Source organism: Vigna unguiculata, chromosome 11 (genome assembly GCF_004118075.2).
Source record: "Vigna unguiculata cultivar IT97K-499-35 chromosome 11, ASM411807v1, whole genome shotgun sequence".
NCBI classification, from domain to species: domain Eukaryota; kingdom Viridiplantae; phylum Streptophyta; class Magnoliopsida; order Fabales; family Fabaceae; genus Vigna; species Vigna unguiculata.
In genome coordinates, this window is record NC_040289.1 from 1,205,121 (window position 1) to 1,226,888 (window position 21,768).

The 21,768-nt window shown below is 34.6% G+C and overlaps 1 protein-coding gene across 1 annotated transcript; it reads left to right on the plus strand.

Annotated features, from left to right (window-relative positions):
- Positions 1 to 1,483: 1,483 nt before the first annotated feature.
- On the plus strand, positions 1,484 to 21,041 carry LOC114170000 (DNA-directed RNA polymerase V subunit 1). Its single transcript, XM_028055451.1, has 19 exons — positions 1,484 to 1,617; positions 1,727 to 1,842; positions 2,934 to 3,038; positions 3,256 to 3,382; positions 3,462 to 3,577; positions 8,940 to 8,993; positions 9,526 to 9,693; positions 10,245 to 10,403; positions 10,752 to 12,632; positions 12,735 to 12,910; positions 13,574 to 13,649; positions 14,212 to 14,336; positions 15,062 to 15,201; positions 15,964 to 16,238; positions 16,898 to 17,071; positions 17,154 to 17,294; positions 17,603 to 19,668; positions 20,047 to 20,161; positions 20,458 to 21,041. The coding sequence occupies exons 3-19, from the start codon at positions 2,958 to 2,960 to the stop codon at positions 20,740 to 20,742; spliced, it is 6,159 nt and encodes a 2,052-aa protein (XP_027911252.1). The 5' UTR covers positions 1,484 to 1,617; positions 1,727 to 1,842; positions 2,934 to 2,957; the 3' UTR covers positions 20,743 to 21,041.
- The last annotated feature ends 727 nt before the right edge of the window (positions 21,042 to 21,768 follow it).

Consider the following 21,768-nt stretch of genomic DNA (forward strand, 5'->3'; position numbering starts at 1 on the left):
ACTTAACCAAAATTACAAGATTACTTAAGTAAAGTTATGTATATGGATATTTTCTTTAACAATTTCTCTCTTTTTTTGGTTGTTGAACCAATAAAGTTTAAACATAAAAACTTTTCAAAGGTTTTTAGCATATCCAATGTTTACAAATTGTTTTCTCAACTCACACACACATAAGTTTGGGTGTCATTGTGCTTGGTTCTATAAGAGAGATATAATTTTGTTTATGTGAGTACAAGTTGATCCGATACACCCAATAAATCTCACATCTAGAAATCAAAGTCAAACGTAATTTAAATACTTATTTTTTTCTATATTCTCCAAGCGTCCGTTTAGAAAAAAATAAATAAATAACCAATAAGAGTGAATAAATAATTGATCTATTAATTACCTGCAATACATTCAATGTTTTATTAATATGTTATAAAAATGACATGCAATAATATTGATATGTATGTTTTATTATATAAATTAAATTTATTTATATATATTAGTTATTATTATCTAATTATAATTATATATAATTTTTAAAATTAATTAAATTCTTATAAAAAATTATCAATACTTTTATTTAATTTATTTTTTTAATTTAAATTATTGTTATATTATTTTTTTACAAACTTTATTTAATATCATGTAATGAAACATCAATTTATAATTTATAATTATATATATATATATATATATATATATATTTATTTATTTATTTTAAACTACATAAAATGTTAAAAAAAAGATAATAAATGTTAAATATTGAAATTATTATAGTAATTAACTATTTCTATAAAATTGAAATAAATTAAAAAATATTAAAATTAATATCCAAAGAAAATTAAATTAAAAAATGATAAAATAAACTATTTGAAAATATTGTAGTAAAAATTCTAATATTAGTGAAACTTACTTGTAAACTAATCCAATAGTTACTAATTAACTTATTCTTATGAATGGTGGATGTCACTTTTATACCATACCTCATTTGTAAAGTAAAATCCCACCCTGAAACCATTTGTTTGGTTAAAATATAGTCACTAACTACTTTAATTAACTCCGGTGAATTCTCCTTAACCACGGTTAGTTTCATTTATGAACGAAATGACTGAGCTGTGCCTGTGATGGTCCGCATGCAAATTTTGTGTGTTCACTTTAACAAACAGGGAGGAAATTCCAATAATACCACAAATTTACATTCAACTAAAATCAGAAGAAATGAGTCAACACGGGTAAATATGTCATTTCAGGTCAAAACCCCGAAATCCAGTTTCCAACACTTTCTGTCTTTTCAGCGCAAAAAGAGACTCTCTATTTCCGAAAAAAAATAAAACTTTCTAATGTGCATTTTCGCGCAACTTAAGTTAGTACTAAAACAAAATCAAGTTATTAATTGAAAAAATAATTAAATTTAATAAATATAAAATAAAAATAAATTAAAGTAAGAAGTATTTGTTGAAAGAGAGAAATTAAAACTAGTGTCATGCTTATTTCATTTCAGTCTCACTCTCACTCTCTCTCTCTCTCCTTTCATCTCAGTTTTCTCTTTTCCTTTGTTCTTTATTTTCTTTTCTCTTTTGAAACCCCCTCTCTCTCTCTCTCTGAGAGATCGATTTTTCACGCGACGAGGTACTATGGTTTTGTGTTTCTGCTAGGCTGCATTTTAGTCTCATGCAATGCGTTTCGTTCTCTTTGATGTTTTCGGCGTCGATTGTGTTATTTGCTTTTTGTTCTTTAGTTTACAGGTGTCCTTGCATATTCTAGGGTTTAAGGTTTTGCGTTTAGCTGCGCGAGATGCTGGAATTGAACTGAGTTTGTTTCGTTTATGAGTTAAGAAGCTGTTCCAAGAAGAAGGTCATGATTTTGTCTTGTTTTAACTTTTGCTTTTATTTTTGTTTTATTTTTGTGCTTGTGTTTGTTGTGATTGTGGTTGGGTTTTAGTTTGCATGTTCCAGGGAGCATTATGTGTACTGTTAGTTCTCTCTCGTGTTTTATTTATTGATTGGTTTTGCTTCTATTGATATTTGAATCTGTCATGAACCACTTGTTTTTGTTAAATTTTGTTGTTTATCTTTCATGTTGAAATGGGAGCTGATTAGACTTTCTTTTTTGGTGAAAAACAAGTTCTGTATTAGTGGATGAGAACGAATTGGTGGCCGGTGGGAGTTTTTTTAACCTGATCAAGGAGTTGTGTTAGATATTTTAATTTTTTAAGACGGATGATTTTGGTTGGTTTAGATGATTTTAAGCTTGCATGGATTTAGTGGAATTCTTAGCTAACTGTGTTCTTTGGTGAAGTGGAGGTGGATTTATATGTATGTAGAGCTATTTAATGATATCACACTAATAAGTACTTTTGTAGGGATGCTAATTATAATTACTGCTGTAGTTGTGGTTGTAATTGTAATTTTAACTTATAAAACACTTCCTAGTATAGGTTATAGACAGGCCTTGGTGTTTAGACACACAATTTAGTGTGATCTATCTGTTTTACGAGTGCTCTGATGTGAATTGGTTGAGGATTGGCTTTGACATAATTGATTGTTTTTACATGGGAGTACTCTTAAGGCCATAGAACTTCTTAGTAAGAATGAAAACATCTCATCTTTGATAGATTGATCGACAAGTTGTTATTTCAAATATCTAATTTTGCTAAGAAAATTGTGTTATCTAGTAATCCCTTAGGACATTCATGGTGATCAGTTGTTATTGACATGCCTGATGTTTTCATTCTAGGCGGTATCCATATACCTGTTTTACGACCTAGATTAGGAGAGTGGTTGTAAAGGGAACACATGCTATAGTGTTTCTTTGAAGTTATGTTGGGTTTTCTTTCTATTATTTTTCTATTTCGTTTATTGTTTAATTACTCTTCCTCTGTAATTCTGGTAAAGATTTCTATGGTTTACAAGTAATGACTGTAACTTTGAGGTTTCTATCATCAGGCACTGTAATTGACTGCAAAAGTAATGGAAGATAGTCCTCCCTCAAGTCTTTTAGATGGGGTGGTTATTGGAGTCAAATTTGGTATGGCTACACGCCAGGAAATTGTAAGCTCAAAACACATTCAATTTTTCAGTTGAGGTCTTTGTGACGTTAGCTCACACACACACACACACACTTTTTTAAAAATTATGATCTTTAGCACTGTTTTAAATAAAAAGTTCTCTTTGGAAAATTGAATCAATTTTTTTAATATAAAAGGGTTATGGTCTTTGATTAGCTTTGATCTCTTTGGCGGTAAATTGTCTACTTTTGCCTTGATAGAGTACAGCATCGATCAGTGACTCTTCAATTAGTCATGCTAGTCAGCTGTCAAATCCCTTCCTTGGTCTACCCCTTGAATTTGGCAGATGTGAATCTTGTGGTACTTCTGAAGCAGGAAAATGTGAAGGTTTGCTCTTTTTCTGTACTGCCTTTTTAAATGGTAAAAAGATGAAATGCAAATTAAGAAATTTGATGTTACTTTTCAGGTCACTTTGGATATATTGAGCTACCAATTCCAATTTATCATCCTAGTCATATTACTGAGTTGAAACGGATGCTGAGCCTTGTCTGTTTAAACTGCTTGAAAATGCGGAAAAGCAAGGTATTGTTGACAACGAGAATAAGAGTGTCATTCTTCATCTTTTTGTATGTCTATCTAGCTTGTATGGGTTAGCTACTAATAAAGGGTGTAGTAGTGGTTTTAATGATATGATTTGGTTTTAATCTTTTTTACCTATATGTTCGATTTAAAATAACTATAAATAGGCCATTTGCCTTTGAGAGTTTATTTTGTTTTTATTTATTTTTTCAATCTTTCTTTATGAGTTGAGAAAAATAAAAATTGAGGAGAATATATTTTAGAGAGCTTTTACTCGTTTATTAGAAATTGAATATTAATGTAAGATAAAATGAGATAGAGAAAAAGGGGAAAATATGTAAAGGCACCTCTAGGACCCTAGGTACATATAAGTACTACTCAAAACAACTTTTTAATAAAGCTTATTATTTCAAGCCTATTCTAACACTCTCCCTCAAGTTAGAGCATACAAATTGTATGTGTTGAGCTTGGAACAAATAAATTAACTTCAAGGCCCTCAAGGATTTTATTAACACATTTACAAGTTGATTGTTGGATTCGACAAAATCAATACACAATTCCTTGGACAACAACTTTTCTTGAATACAATGATAGTCAATTTCCATGCATTTGGACTTCTCATGGAACATAGGATTGAAAACAATGTGGAGAGTTGTTTGATTATCTTAATACAACTTCATTTGCTGAATCTCACAATTATAGTTATTGGAGAAACTGACTTACCCACACAAGTTCACAAGTGAGAGGGGCCATTGTCCTATATTAAGCTTTTGTAGTTAATTGGGCAACCACTTAAGAAAGGAGAGTTTAAGGCCAATTCAACCTCACAAACCAACTTCGTGAGGTGAGCTTTGCACAAGACCTATATATATATATATATTTATATATGTGTGTGTATGCATGTATGATTGTATATATATGCCATAATTTTGCATATTTCTACTCGACGTGGGTTATCCATCATACCTCCTCACGTTGAGCACTGAATGTCTCAAGTGTGGGACTAGGGGTAACCCAATAGTAGGGATCACTATAAGCCCAACTAATTTAACTAGGATAGGTTCTGAATAACCTTGTAACTATTTTAAGAACTGTAATTTAAATCTAGCTTCAAAAATGACTTGGTAAGATGAGGTTTGAACACACCTATAGGGGGAACCAATAGCATGTGATATGATAAGCTCAACAAACTTGACTTTAATAGGTTTTAAATGATTTTGATACCATTCTAAGAAAGTGAAATTTAAGTCTAACTCAACATCTCAAAACTGACCTAATAAGATGAGTTTTGGACCCACCTATATTTTATAATTTGGTTGTAAGTTGGAATCTCCAACACTTGCTTTTCTAGGAAATAATATTTCCTCCAATAAAAACACAATATCATGTAGTAGAGCATTCGCCTATACTTGATTCTACCCAATTAAAATCATAGTACTTTCAGATTTGGGTATTCCCTTTATCTTCATATATATTCATATAAAAGACATTGTCCAGAGTCTTTCTGAGGTATCTTAGAATGCAAATAAATGGCCCAGGTTGTTATACTAAATGAACTTCTTGTAAAGAAATGGGAAGAAAAGATTGAAGTCTACTAAGTTTGGGAACCATTTTGAGGTATTCCCATTATCTTCATATAAATGACATATAAGGCTTGAAGTCTACTAAGTTTGGGAACTATTTTGTTTAATTTTGACAAGCGTGAATGACCTAAGCGATAGTATAAATGCTAAGGAGATAGGGATCAAAACAATACACATGGTGAACTAGTTCCAAAGTAGTATAAGCCTTTGGATTCATGTCTATTTACAATTTGTTGACTTGTGCCACGTTCTTGTAAACGGAAGAATTGACACGCAATGTTATTGAACAATTTAGTGACTCAATTGACTTAAAGAAATATGATTGAAGGAACATGCAAGAACATTGAGAACAAATTTTAAGTTTAAGGAAGGAGAAAAGGAAACTTTACCAATTCTTTGAGAAGCAACGTTATATCCATTGGCTAAGATTGTCATGAAGAATTTTAGGATAAAAATGGAAAATGAACAGAGGTATTGCATAATTGTGATTAGAAGCACTTGAGTAAATTATTCATGGACTTTGACTATCCATTAATTGTGATTGTGCTAGGATATTGGATAGATTTCGACCTCAAACATTCTTGATATCCTTCATAGGAAAACTTTGGTTCAAAAACTTCAGATTTTGAGATATTGTTTGTCTTGTCAGGATCAACATGGAGAGATGAGCAGTTTTCTTGAGTACAACACATTATTTTACAATATGTGCGTTGAGGATGTCCTCTACCACCATGTCCACCTCTAAAACAATGATCCCCTCTTTAATGTGTAGATATCAAGGTAGAGGATTTAATAGATTCTTGAAAATTTCTAGCTTTAACAACCGGAACACAAAAGTTGTGTTGTTAAGCTTTCCATAGTTGAAGCTTCTTGACTTGTTATGATTTGATCTCTAATATTACCGAAATTTGGATTTATTGCATGAAGGATCGTGACCATAAATACTTTGTCCGAATTTTTCTTAATTTCTTCTAGGGTACTAGCTTCTAAGAACATCTTTAATTCTATAACACCTATTGTGCCGTCCACTATCAGGAAGTTTGTTGTTTGTTGGGCATGTTGTTCCACCCGTTATCGGACCATCCATTAATGTCTAGTCCCACGTTCGAGATGTATATACCTCAATACGAGTTGTGTGTGTTGGAAGTTCCACATTGGCTAGAGATAAGGCGATTTCATAGTATATAAGTGGATGCAAACTTCACCTTATTAGCTGATTTTATGGGGTTGAGTTAGGCTTAAAGTCCATTTCTTAACAAGAAAGGATTTAAAAAATCTAAACTCACCATCCCAATCAGTTTGAATAATTTTTATTTTAGTATCAAACTAAAGTTCAACATGAGATTTAAAGTTTTTAAAAACAGAGTGGGCTTTAGATTTTAATTTAGAAGGATAAAGCCACGTAAACCTAGAAAAGGCATTGACAAAGGAGATATAGTACAGTTACCCAGTAGTAGAGGGGGACATGGGATGGTCCCCACATGTCACTAAAAGTTAATTGAAGTGGTTGTGTGTAAATAGTAGAAGTGGAAGGTAAACGATGAGACTTGCCATCACAACAAGATGAACAAAATTCCTATTTTGTATAATGAAAAGGAACATTATGTTGAGTCATTACAAGTTTTAATACATTGACATTAGGATGGCCTAATCTAGAATGCCATAAAGTGAGAGACTTCGAGGGAGATGGAGTAGTTGCAGAAGACACAACATCAACAAAGTGGTGGAAAGATTGGATGAGAGAGGGGCAAAACGATTGTGAATTTGAAGATTAGGGAAGTAATATAAGCCATCAACACCGGGAACATCTTGGAGAAGGATTTCATGGTTGTCCTATGATTTGACAGTACAATAGTGAGGAAAAAATTCAAAATAAACACCATTATCAAGAGCAAATTGACGAATACTAAGGAGATTTTTGGTGATAGATGGAACAAGGAATAAGTGATGATGATTAAAAATACAAGCTGAGCAGGTAGGATGACATAGAGAAATGGAACTAGATGCAAAAACGTTCAAACCTTCACCATTGCCAACATAAATGTGATCAAGACTATCAAAATGTTGAATATTTTGGGAGTCACCAATAACATGAAAAGAGGCTCCTAAATCAGGGATCCAAGGAGTGGTGTTCTCAGAGTGGAGGAAGAAGCAAGCATGGCACCGGGAAGAGTGGAGGTAGACCGAGTGGGGGCAAGAGCAGTAGTTGCTGAAGACAAAGGAGTGGTGGATGGGGGAGGAAGGTGTATAGGTTGATTGGTGGCTGGATCATAAAGGATCAAGTATTAGTGTGGCTGAAAAGAAGGATCAACACGGAAATGGTAGAAATTAGCGGTGTGACCATATTTGAGGCAAATCTAGCATTGGAAATTAGCAAAGTGACCACCACGGCTATGACCACGACCATGAAAGTGTCGAGCATCACCACAGACAGAGAATGAGGTAGAATTGTTGCCGTGAGGGGAGGGAAGAGCTCGAAAACTAGAATAATTGGATAGAGCAGAAATTGATGAGTAATTGAGGGAAGGAGGAAAGGGATTTTTGGTGTCTTTAAGTGCGGGCTTCATGAGTAAGAAGAAGAGCCTCCACCTATAATGGGAGGAGTTTCAAACTTACTCTCAATAATTGAAATGACAACATCATAGTTTGGCGGAAGACTTTCAAGAATAGCATCAACATATTTAGTAGGTTGAATTGGATAACCAATGCCAGCCAATTCATTAACAATGGACTTGATGTGACTTACGAAGTCATGCATGGACTTGTTGACAAGACACTGATTTTGAAGATAAGTACGAAGTTGACACGCATATGCTTTTGTTTGGGTAAAGAAATAATCATGAATATGCTCCCATACTTGATAGGAGTGAACAACATCAAGAACACGAGATAAAACACCCTTGGTGATGGTAGATTGCAACCGCGCAAGCAAAATTTGGTCATGGGCTTCCCATTCTTCATGGGCAGGATTAACTGTTCTATATTTGTGATCATCATCATTAAGGAAACGGACCGATGGAGTTTGTGAGCCTTGATGAAAGGTTCAACTTGTTGCTTCCAATGAAGATAATTAGAGTCATCAAGTTTTTCGGCGACAGAGATTGAAAAAAACTGGGAGGGAGTTGGGTGGGAAGTGGAACTGGGAGAGCCCATTGTGGATCATCAACCAGCTCTTGATACCATAATAGAGTTTTGAACGAGAAAGATGAGAATAATAAGTGAAGGCACCACTGTTTAATGTTTATACTGTATATTATTGATAAGAAAAACCATGTATTCAGTTCTGTTCTGCCAGCAGAACTTATAGAAAACAAAAATGGAGTTACAGGGCAGCTATGGACAGTTACTTATGGTTACAAACCAGTGTAACCTCTGAGAATTACAAATAAATTTAAAAAAGAAAATAATCATAGCCGTGTCAGAACAATTAAAACAAACATCGATCATATAGCACTAATAGTCGGTAGTACTACTGCTTAATTTACTCAAATGGTGTCCAATTCTTCTCAGAACCAAACCTGTCCTAAAAGGGGTAGTTATGTTTTTTGTTTCCCAGATAGGTAAACATTTAAATTAGTTAAACAATTTTGTTGTATTTTTTCTTGTTATTGATCTTTTATTTTGAAGATAAGTGCTCCTGAATGAGGTTTATTAATTTTCTTGTCTTCATGTTTTTGTAATCTAGCCATCACTCATTTAATTTGCTAGATTTAATACGAGGATACAAACTTTGTCTAATGCCATTTTTGTGTGCTTGATCTAACTGGTTCACAATCTTTCAGCCTTCAGCATCAGGCAGTGGTTTGGTGCAGAGATTAGTATCTCCTTGTTGTGAGGTTAGTATGAACAAATCACGAAATATCATCTCTTAATAGTTATATGGATTTACAACCCTGAAATATTTTCTAGTATTGTTTCCTATTGATTCTTCCACATAGGTCTTTGCATATATATATATATATATATATTTTTTTTTTTTTTTCTAATTTTAATGTGTTTGTATATATTTTTTGTTATTGGTAGAATTTTATGATCTTTGTCATGACTCATGATACCTGTGGAACCCTGGCATGTTTTGCTAACTGTATGTTCTCATCTGAAGGACATTTAAGGAGACTGACTCTTTTTCTTTTTTGATTTCTGATGTGCATTGTTTTGTCTTTCCTTCCACTCTTTTCCATGGTTTACATATCTGTGCATCCTCTGATATGGTTTGCTGTCACAATTCATGCTTAAATTAGTTTTTCTTGTCAGAGTTGGCTAAATGTGATTTTACTATTGATGCTAATTTGCTGTGGATGGAAATCTGCTGTCTTTGTAAAATTTCGTTTTGAAGGTTCATGGCATTTTTATTTTTAACTTTTACAGTTTAATGCTACTGAAGTTTCTATAAGGGATGTTAAAACAAGTGATGGGGCTTGTTATCTGACACTCAAGGTATCCAAATCCAAGATGCAGCCTGATTTTTGGGGTTTTTTAGAAAAATATGGCTATCGCTATGAGGGTGATCATACTCGAGCCTTACTTCCTTGTGAGGTTGGTTTCTACTTTTGTTACTTTACTGTCCAAATAGCTTCTTCTTTTACTTGTTTGCAGATATGCTGACACTTGTCAATTTATGATTTTTTATGTGCCGATTTAAGTTACTTCCTCCATTGTATTAGGCCTATATACGTTTTCTCTCTTATTGTTTTGGTACATGATGACTTTTCTTTAAACATCATGCCACAGTATAGAAATAGACATTCTTCAAAGTGAGAAATTGTTGGATTTAGCATTATGCTTTGCCCCAAACATCATATTTTGATATTAAAGGATTTTCTATATTGAATGATTTGTATTTGTTATATTTACATCTTCAAAACTGCATTTTCTTCTTTACACGACAAAAAATGACATTGGCATATTTGAGAGGTTTGAGTTCGACTCCTGAAATGTTTTTGATTTGCTTTTACAATGATCTGTAATTGAGGGTTCCAGGCTAATTGTTGTGTGCTATTTTTTAAATATTTTAATTCATTATGTCTTCCTACTGAAATTGACTATTTGGCTTTTGGTTAATATTTTGATTTTAAAATATCTTTCAGGCAATGGAAATTATTAAGAGAATCCCAATAGAAACCAAAAGAAAGCTTGCTGGAAAAGGGTATTTTCCTCAAGATGGATATGTTTTGAAGTATCTTCCAGTGCCACCTAATTGCTTGTCAGTACCAGAAGTTTCAGATGGCGTTAGTGTCATGTCTTCGGTGAGAAAATGAACATATTGTGTCAGTAAATGTCGTCCTAGTACTGTTTTTTAGTATGCTCAATTCTATTTTCTGTAATAGTTAATTTTGTTATCCTAATTTGGCAGAGCAGATAAACTGCCTTAGGTTTTTAAACCAGACTTGATAATTGCTCTACTCTAAAATTCTGAACCATGATTACATGTATAAATATGAAAAATCCATTCAGAGTTCATTATGAATTAGGTTGCCTATATTTTTTGGATCTTGCTTTGATTTTCTAACCTGAGTTTTCATATCTTTGTTTTGTGAGCTCGATTTTGTGCTCATTAAAGTGCATGTGTAACTGATGTATTTGTTGCTTGGTAGGATCCTTCCATTACAATTCTGAGAAAATTGCTCAGGAAGGTTGAAATCATCAAAAGTTCTAGATCTGGAGAACCAAATTTTGAGTCTCATCACGTGGAAGCAAATGATTTGCAGTCAGTTGTTGATCAGTATTTTCAAATTAGGGGCACTTCTAAGGCAGCACGTGCTATAGAAACACGTTTTGGGGTCAATAAAGAGCTTAATGAATCGTCAACGCAAGCATGGCTAGAGAAAATGCGGACTTTATTTATAAGAAAAGGTTCAGGTTTTTCCTCCCGGAATGTGATAACTGGAGATTGTTATAAAAGGATAAATGAAGTAGGAATTCCGGTTGAAGTTGCCCAACGAGTAACATTTGAGGAGAGAGTTAACATCCATAACATAGGTTATTTGCAGAAATTAGTTGATGAAAATCTGTGCCTTACTTACAAGGAGGGCATGTCAACTTTTTCACTCAGGGAGGGCTCAAAGGGTCACATATATCTGAAGCCTGGTCAGATAGTACATCGGAGGATTATGGATGGGGATATCGTCTTCATTAACAGGCCACCTACAACACACAAACACTCTTTACAGGCACTTTTTGTTTATATCCATGATGACCACACTGTGAAAATAAATCCTTTAATTTGTGGACCACTTGGGGCTGATTTTGATGGTGACTGTGTCCATCTGTTTTATCCACAGTCACTTGCTGCCAAAGCAGAAGTTGTGGAGTTATTTTCTGTCGAGAATCAACTGCTCAGCTCTCACAGTGGCAATTTGAATTTACAATTAAGCTCAGATTCGTTGTTGTCGCTGAAGATGTTGGTCAAGAGATGTTTTTTTGATAGAGTGGCAGCTAATCAATTGGCTATGTTTCTTGTACCTTTGCCTCAAGCTGGTTTGATGAAGGCCAATTCTGGTGATTCTTATTGGACTTCCATCCAAATTTTACAGTGTGCTCTTCCTCTGTGTTTTGATTGCTCTGGGGGGCGGTATTTGATTAGGCAGAGTGAAATCTTAGAATTTGATTTTAATAGGGATGCTTTGCCTGCAACAGTAAATGAAATAGCAGCCTCAATTTTCTTTAGCAAGGGTCCAAAGGAGGCACTAAAGTTCTTTGATGTATTGCAGCCTTTTTTGATGGAAAGTATATTTGCTGATGGGTTTAGTGTTAGCCTGCAAGATTTTTCAATATCCAGGGCAATTAAAAGAATTATAGGCAGAAGCATAGGAAAAGTTTCTTCTCTGTTGTATCAGCTGAGGTCTGTTTACAATGAACTGGTGGCGCAACAATTGGATAAGCTTATTCGTGATATTGAACTTCCTGTTATTAATTTTTCTCTAAAGTCAACCAAACTAGGAGATTTAATTGATTCAAAGAGTAAATCTGCAATTGATAAGGTTGTTCAACAAATTGGTTTCTTAGGGCAGCAACTTTTTGATAGGGGAAGATTCTATTCAAGAGGATTGGTGGAAGATCTAACATCTCATTTTCACGTGAAGTGTTGCTATGATGGGGATGGCTATCCCTCTGCTGAGTATGGATTGCTCAAAGGGTCTTTTTTCAATGGTTTGGATCCATATGAAGAGATGGTGCATTCAATTTCAACAAGGGAAATAATGGTGCGTTCTTCAAGGGGATTATCTGAACCAGGAACACTATTCAAGAATTTGATGGCCATTCTTCGGGATGTTGTTATCTGTTATGATGGAACTGTTAGAAATATTTGCAGTAATTCCATTATCCAGTTTGAATATGGATTAGAGAAAACTGAGCACCTATTCCCTGCTGGTGAGCCTGTAGGTGTCTTAGCTGCAACTGCCATGTCAAATCCTGCTTACAAGGCTGTCCTTGATGCTAGTCCCAGTAGCAATTCCTCATGGGAGTTGATGAAGGTGAACATTTCCTCGTAGTGAATGAAGATAATCTGCTTTTAAGTTTTAATATCTCAATAAATGATTTCCCCTGAAATTTTTGTTGATGCATTTTTTCTTCAGGAAATATTACAATGCAAGGTCAATTTTAAGAATGAACCTGGTGATCGGCGTGTTATTTTGTACTTGAATGACTGTGATTGTGGAGGGAATTATTGTCGGGAAAATGCAGCATATAAAGTTAAAGATCAATTGAGAAAAGTCAATCTTAAGGATGTAGCAGTGGAGTTCATTATTGAGTAAGTTTCTCTTTTAATATTGTACCTTTTAATCTTAGTCTGCGCATGCTTTAGTTAAAAATATTTCCAGTATACAGTTTGTATTTATCTACTGTTCTTCATTGAGGGAGTTGTGATATTTTATAGGCTTAAATATGTTCTTAATCGTTGAAAAATGAGTGAATTTTCATTTTGTTCCCGTAAGTTTTTTTTTCTGATTTTGGTCTCCATGAGATTGAAAATCAATACTTTTTGATCCCCTAGTATTTTATGACACTAATTAACTGTTGAACAAAAGGTCAAGTGACCTGAGTGATGCAGAATGGTATTGTGATACAATGTGAGCATTTTTGGCATCTAAAAGAAAAACTCTTAATATCCATAAAATAAGTTATTTATCAATCTTAAAATGCATATAAGGACTAATAATAGTGATTTTAAATTTTTGAGGGATGAACGCCAAGGAAATGTATTTTACGAGAACTAAAACCAAACTTCACACATTTTATAAGGACTAAAAACATTTCTTTCAAATTTTATTGGGATGAAAAACAAAGAAAATTTTTCAGAGGGACTAAAATAAAAAATAATTTTACAGAGACTAAAAACTTATTTAAGCATATTTTATATTATTGAGAAAATGAGTTTAGTTTAATTTTTTTGGGTCCTGTTTTTTGTATGCAGGTACCAAGAACAGCGGATGCGAAAGGGAAATTCTGAAACTGATGCTGGACTTGTTGGTCATATTTATCTGGACGAGGTTGTTCTATTTCTTTTTCATTCAATTCGATTATAGTTACACATTGCTACATATGCTGAAATTTTTCCCTTTAATATATGAAACTTATTAGAATATAGGAAAATGTCTAATAAAGTCATGATCATATCTTAGAGTGTCTTAGAACTCTAGAGTATCCAATTATACATAGATTGTATCTTATAATACTTTTGTTAGTCACAAATTATCTCTCAGAACTATCTGCTTACTTTCCATCCGAATATCTCATGATTTATTCCTTGGTCGGGATTGTGATTAGTATATTTAATGCAAAGGCTTGTGCTTTAGGGTTTATGAACACATCATCATTGCACTGTAACAAATCACATCATATCAGGTCTACATCAATTTCATTCTACTTCGTGTTCTTGACTCTCTATTCTCTCCCTCTACCATCCTGTAATTTTAACAAAACCTAATAAATAAACGTGATTGAACATTTTTTCATGCCTCTGGAGTTTTAATCATACGAGAATACTATGTAATGTTGAGTTAATCATATATTGGTAATTATAATTACTACTAATGATATCGTTTTGAACAGATGATGTTAGAAGAGCTGAAGATCAGCATGGCCAACATTTTTCAGAAATGCTCGGATAGACTAAAATCATTTAGTCGGAGAAAGAAAGCTAATGAATTTCTGAATAGGACTGAATTATCGTTTAGGTTTATCCTCAGTTCTTTCCTTTGGCATTTGATATTCCGTCATCCAGTTTTAAATATTTATCCTTCCTTGTAGTAATCTGGTGCTTGCAATATGAGTGGTAGTGTAGAGGTGCACTTTTATTTTCTTTCAAAAGAACAAAATTACATTTTCTTTGTAAAAGTAGTGTGGTATAAATGGAAACTTGAAAATATATTAATGTTAAAAGCTGTAGTGCTTTGTACTTTTTTAATATATTATTGTCATTTTAGTAAAATATAATTCTTGCCTAATAGTTTAGTACCAAGGTTTACGGGGGCAAATAAATGTGTAGGATTTAATTTAAAATGGGCAGTTATGGAGTGGCATGGCTTTTAATTCCCTGAGCTTGTATATCAACGTTTTTTAACAGTTTAGGAGTACTACTTCCAAGAGAGGGACCAGTCAATAAATTTCTACCTTGATGGTATCTCACATGTATTGTCTTTTCTTATGTTTTTTTTTTTTTTTTTTACTAAGGTCCATTTTTCATAAGTTGAAATTTCCCTAAATTTGAACATCCATTCCATAGAGTGTTATATTTTTCTCACAAATTTCTACAAGGTTGGTGATCTAATCTAAAGAAAGGAAGATAAAAGCTTTTACATGTCACTTCCTTTATACATCATTCTAATCAAATGCTTTGTTTTGTGACTGTTGTTTATTTGTTAATTTATATCTCTTTCTGATCTGTGTTCCATCTTGGCAGTGAGTCTTGCTTATCTTCACATCCTGCTGCCCCGTGTTTAACATTCATTTGGCTTGACGATCGTAGTAATGAATTTGATCGCATTGTAAAGACCCTATCGGAAGAAATCTGCCCTGTTCTGTTAGATACAATAATCCAAGGTATTTTCCTTGCAATCATTTCTTTAGGGAGAGGAAATACTATATTTTTTTTGATCATTAAATCTATATCTGCGATTGTGGAGGGAGCGTGGAAAAGAGAAAAAGGATACCAGGAACTAGAATAAAATGTGCCACAATTCACTAATTGAATGGTGCTGTGGTCTTATTCTAATTATTTGGTAAATTATTGATACAATTCTAAATTCTGTACATTTCAAATCCACAATTTCATGAAGACTCCAATGTTTAATACATTAATATTGTTGTTACAAGTAGGAAGCCTGAAACAGAATATCAAACACCAAAATTTTATACCGATTGGCCAATTTTAAATAAATGACTTGTGTACTGGATAATCTCCCTGAATCATGATAGCATAGTGTTCTTGGAAGATAGCTCTTGTAAGTTCTTAACCATTTTCTTCAAGCACTAGAATTACCATTGGCTAGTTACTCTCATATCCCCATTGGCATTCTCAAAAACGAACAAATTAGTTGCTAGAGGACCTCTCCTGCATTCAAATTCATTGGCCATATCTATCCTTTCCACATGCTAATGTTTCACAATCTAAAGACTAGCTTATTCTTTTCGGATGTGGTATTCTGTCAAATGTTTATTTCTTGTTTAAATTTGTTGGCCATCAGTTTTTATATGTGGTCTGTCATATGTTTTGTTACATTCATAATTTTGAATGCATACACTGCTTAGATCACATATTTATGTCTTAGTAATGTTTCTGACTTTCCTCTTGCTAATAAGCAGGAGACCCACGCATTAGCTCTGCAAGTATAATTTGGGTTTGTCCGGATACAAACACATGGGTCAGAAACCCTTATAAATCTTCCAATGGTGAACTGGCACTGGATATTATTCTTGAGAAGGAAGTAGTCAAGCAAAGTGGTGATGCTTGGAGGATTGTACTTGATTCCTGCCTTCCTGTTCTTCATTTGATTGATACCAGGCGTTCAATCCCATACGCTATTAAGCAGATTCAAGAATTACTGGGGATAGCATGCACTTTTGATCAGGCGATTCAGGTAAGTTGTATTGAATTATGTTGTTATTTGCTCTTTTGGTTGTCTATAGGATATTTCCTCAGTTTTAATTACTAAGTATTTTTATGGGGCGGGGTTGTTGGTTGATTCACAACGTTTCTAATTGCTTAGACTTTTGCCAGTGTTCCTTTTGCCTCTATCTCTATGGTGTCCTAATATTGAGAGGTATTTTCTTTGGTCAGATCAGGTGTGAACACATTGAGGATAGATATTTTTAGTTTGAGAATTTGGTGCTCAGAAATTTTGCTTTAGCACTGAAATCCTATCTTTAGAAACTAAAAGCCTATATATAGGAAAATGAAAATTATTAATGATAAATATATTGCATCAAATGGACTGCGCCTCAAACTAAAGACCCAATCCCCAAAACATAAAACACACAGAACAAAACTGAATTTTATTTCTATCTTATTTGATTCTAATATTAGTAAAACAATCAGTTAAAAATCAAACTACATTGTTAGGTTTTATGGTGATATGCAATTTTTGCCCCTCTCGTATATATTGGAGTCTGATTTTCATATCTTTGGGGTGTTTTGTTGTGAACTCGTTTGATGAAAGATTTGATCATTATCCAATGTTTAGTAGCCCCCATTAGTTAATCTTTTGTACGCATCTTATCCTTCTGTTCCTACCTGCAGCGTGTTGCGGCATCTGTGAAAATGGTGGCGAAAGGTGTTCTTAGAGAGCATCTAATTTTGTTAGCTAGTAGTATGACATGTGGAGGGAACCTGGTTGGCTTTAATACAGGGGGATATAAAGCCCTCTGTCGACAACTAAATATTCAAGTACCATTCACAGATGCAACACTCTTTGTAAGTTGCTACCTTGTTAATTGTTGTATCATGATGTGTATCAGGTTATTGTTATTCTTACTCTGTGAATGTTACTATGCAGACACCTAAAAGATGTTTTGAGCGAGCTGCTGAGAAATGTCATACTGACTCTCTGTCAAGCATAGTGGCATCTTGTTCCTGGGGTAAGCCTGTGGCAGTTGGTACAGGATCAAAATTTGATGTTGTTTGGGATGCAAATAAGGTATTTTGATCATACTCAGGTTTAATACTTATGGGTGTACAACTCCTTTTATCAGTTAGTTAGTTAGTTACAACCATCATTATGTATTGTGTTCTCTTAGAGTAGTTTGTTACAGCTGTCACTGTCAGGTTGTAATAAGTGATCCCATAAAGTTAGATGAGCTTCTGTAGTCTATGTATATTTGCTGTATACAGAAACTTGTAACTTGTACCAATCTCAGAAGTGCAGTTTCTTTTCTCTTAATTTTGTTTTTAATAATTGGAGTTCTGGGTAAGCATTATTTGAATGTTGACATTTGTTTTTTGCAGATAAGATCAAGTGAAATTGAAGGGATGGATGTTTACAGTTTTCTTCACATGGTTAAAGGTCATACTGATGGGGAAGAAGAAGCTGATGCTTGTTTGGGTGAAGATATTGATGATTTGCTGGAAGAAGAAAAAATGGATTTGGAAATGTCCCCACCACATAACTCTGGTTTTGAGGCTGTCTTTGAAGACAATCCTGAAGTACTGAATGATTCAACGTCCAATGGTTGGGCTGTACATTCAAATCAGACTGAATCAAAAACCAATGGTTGGTCTGGTTGGGTAAGTAACAAAGCTGGAACAAATGAAGGAAGATCTGAAAATGCCCAGGTGAGTTCTTGGGGGAACACTGTCACACAAGAAGACTCTTCTAAGTCAAGTGGTTGGAATTCAAACACCACAGACCACACTAATACCAAATCTAATGAATGGTCTGCCTGGGGAAGTAAGAAGTCTGAAATTCAAACAGGTGGATCTGAGAATGTTCAAGGTTCATGGGGCATGGGTAAAACGAAAGATGATACCCAAAAAGATAATTCTGGGTCTGGTGCTTGGGGTGCAAACAAAACTGTTCAGGCAAACACAAAATCTAATGAATGGTCTGGCTGGGGAAACAATAATTCTGAAATACCAGCCGGAGGATCTAAAAATATGCAAGGCTCTTGGGGCTCTGGTAAGAGAAAAGAAGTTACCCAAGAAGACAATTTTGCATCTGGCGCTTGGGATGCAAACAGAACAGATCACACTAAAACAAAATCTAATGAGTGGTCTGACTGGGGAAGAAATAATAAGTCTGAAATACTTGCTGGTGGATCTCAAGAAAATTCCTGGGGCTCAAGTAAATTGAAAGATGATGTTGCACACAAGAACAATCCTGGTTCTAGTGCTTGGGATGCAGGAAGCACAAATCATACAAAAGCAAAATCTAATGAGTGGTCTGGATGGGGAAAGAATAGGTCTGAAATACCAGCTGGTGGTTCAGAAAATCTGCAAGATTCTTGGGGCTCTGACAAGGGGAAAGATGATGTTACCCAAGTAGACAACTCCGTACATGGTTCTTGGGGTGGAAACAGAAGTGATCAGACAAAAGCAAAATCTAATGAATGGTCTGGCTGGGGAATGAATAAATCAGAAATGCAACCTGGAGGATCTGAAAATGTAATAGAAGATTCTTGGGGCTCAGGTAAATCGAAAGACGATGTTACCAAAAATGACAATTCTGAGTCTGGTGCCTGGGGTGCAAGCAGCACAGGCCAGATGAAATCAAAATCTAATGAATGGTCTAGCTGGGGGAAGAATAAGTCTGAAAGACCAGCTGCTGAATCTGAAAATGTGCATAATAATTCTTGGGGCTCTGGTAAGAGGAAAGATGTTACCCAAGTAGACAACTCTGTGTCTGGTTCTTGGGGTGGAAGCAGAGGAGATCAAATTAACACAAAATCTAATGAATGGTCTGGCTGGGAAAGGAATAAATCGGCAATACCAGCTAGCGGAACTGACAACGCACAAGGAGGTTCTTGGGGCTCAAGTATATTGAAAGATGATGTTACCCAGAAAGATAATTCCGGTTCTGGTTCTTGGGGTGCAAACAAATCAGGTTTTGCAAAAACTGAAGTAGATGAGTGGGCAAGAAATAAAGTTGAGGCAATAGATGGTGGGTCAGAAAAGCCCCAAGAAGATTCTTGGAACTCAGGTAATTGGAAAGCTGACTCAAAAGTTGGCAATACCTCTTGGGGAAAAGCCAAATCCTCTGGAAGTCAATCATGGGATTCCCATAATCAGTCAAATCAGAATTCAACTTCACGGGGATGGGAATCACATATTGCTTCAGCTAATTCAGACACTGAGAAAGGTTTTCAGTGGGGTAAGCAAGGTAGAGAATCTTTTAAGAAGAATCGCTTTGAAGGTTCACAAGGTCGGGGTTCAAATAGTGGTGACTGGAAAAATAGGAATCGCCCACCTAGAGCACCTGGACAGAGATTTGACTTGTATTCATCTGAGGAGCAGGATGTGCTGAAGGAGATCGAACCTATTATGCAGTCTGTCAGACGAATCATGCAACAACAGGGGTAAGTTACTTGTGGCAGTAAATACTAACTCCCCAATATAATGATTTGGCTAGCTAGAAAAAATCGTTATGTTATTTGTCTTTCCTGTAATAATACAATCCCTACACTGAATTGCAAGTTGTAATTTGAACCTTAGCATCTGCTCTACTGTTTTTATCTGTCCATCGCAATTTTTCTGGTAATTTTTTTTGGTTTGAACAAGATACCATTACAAATATAACTATTATTACTTTAATTTTTGCTCCTTATCAAGTTTTTGTTAGCTGTACTCTATACCGTAGCCTCGAGTGGTTTCCTGATGCATTCCCTCCGTTATGAGTTTTGCATCATATGCTGAAGCATTTTGATCTTACTTTTTTTAATAAATTCCTGTTGAAGGTACAACGATGGGGACCCGCTGGCTGCTGAAGATCAACAATTTGTACTTGAGAATGTCTTTGAGCACCACCCAGATAAAGAAACCAAAATGGGTGCTGGAATTGATTATGTCATGGTATCATCTAACTCTGCTTACATTGAATCTTTCATTCACATTTATAAATAAGATTGTGATCAATATCAACTTAGATAAATGAAATGAGTTTCTTTCCAAAACTTCCTGGGTCCTGGTACTGAAATATGGTATTTTGGTATCTCTATTTCCTTGCGTATGTGTCAGTTTACATACATGCAATACGTGATCTATGTATCCATCCTTGGATTATGGGTTAAGATGGAAGTTGAAACTTCAAATTATCGTCTACCTTTATCTTTTCCTGTGCGTAATGTTGGCAGTATTATTTGCAACAGGTTAACAGACACAGCAGTTTTCAGGATAGCAGATGCTTTTATGTGGTTTTGAAAGATGGTCAAAGAGAAGATTTTTCCTACCTGAAATGCTTGGGTAACTGGATAAGAAAGAAGTATCCAGACCTTGCGGAAGCATTCCTAGGTAAATATTTTCGGAAACCCCGTCGTAGGCAGGACCAAACTGCAAACCCAAGGGGGGACCAGACTGCAATGCCAGTGCAGGACGAAGCTTCTACACCGGCTGACCAGACCTCAACACCCGGCCCTGTGGAAACGAATGAGTAGAGATTAGAGGCGTTTTGTCCATAATATTGTACAGAAGCGGCGTAGTTAAGGCCACTGAATAGTTTTTGCGTAGATGGCCAATTTTCCTGACGGAAATTTATCCTCTTTTCGGTGACAGTTGGATGGTAATTTTTGTAACCCGTGAATCATGCATCTTTGTGCAGATGTTAATATTCTTACTGATTACAGCACATGATGATGTGATGATTTTTGAACCTTTAATTGGACGTGGCTTTCTGCCATTGACTGGACCACCCATATCAAAATGACAATGCTTCTTATTAGAGTTTCATGATTCAGATTCTGGCTCATTCTTTTTTCTAAGTTTCTCAGCATTCCAGTTTTTTGTTATCCAGTTTAGAGAAACTACTTTTTCACTGTCCATTCTTGTTAACTGCACTGTCATTTTCTTGTAAATTTAATTTTCTAAATATTCGATAGTATACCTATCGAGTCTCATGCCATCCTTTACAATGCTTTCGGATTATGTATGTTTCCAAAATCATAATTAAAGCAATTTTCACCACTTGCTCCTTTTCAATAATTGTGTCTTTTAATTATATGGATACCACAATGTCCCTTGTAAATGTAGAATTCGATCTTTTATAATTGAATTCTGAACTGTGAGTAGGAAACGACTGGTTGAAAAATCAGGGAATCGAGTTTCACACTAATTTTTTTTTTTTCAATTTAAAAGAACAATAGATGAGACTTTGGAAGAAAAGAAAACATTTTGTATAAAATAATAGTTCTGAACATAAATAATACAGTATTATCCATGTAAATAAATGAACAATTTGCTATTCAAAGAAAAAAAAAAGGTGGAAAATTCATAATGAAATGAATGGATAAGATGGTCATAGAAAACACTTTTGAAAACTAATCTTTAATGCTTTATGATGTTAGATCGCTATCAATGTCTTCTCTCCTTCCTCACTTCCATCTCCATGTAGCAGCTGCCACTAATGCCAAAACCTTGTATTTTATGGTGAACCTGCAATAATCATGGTTCCTCCACTATCACAT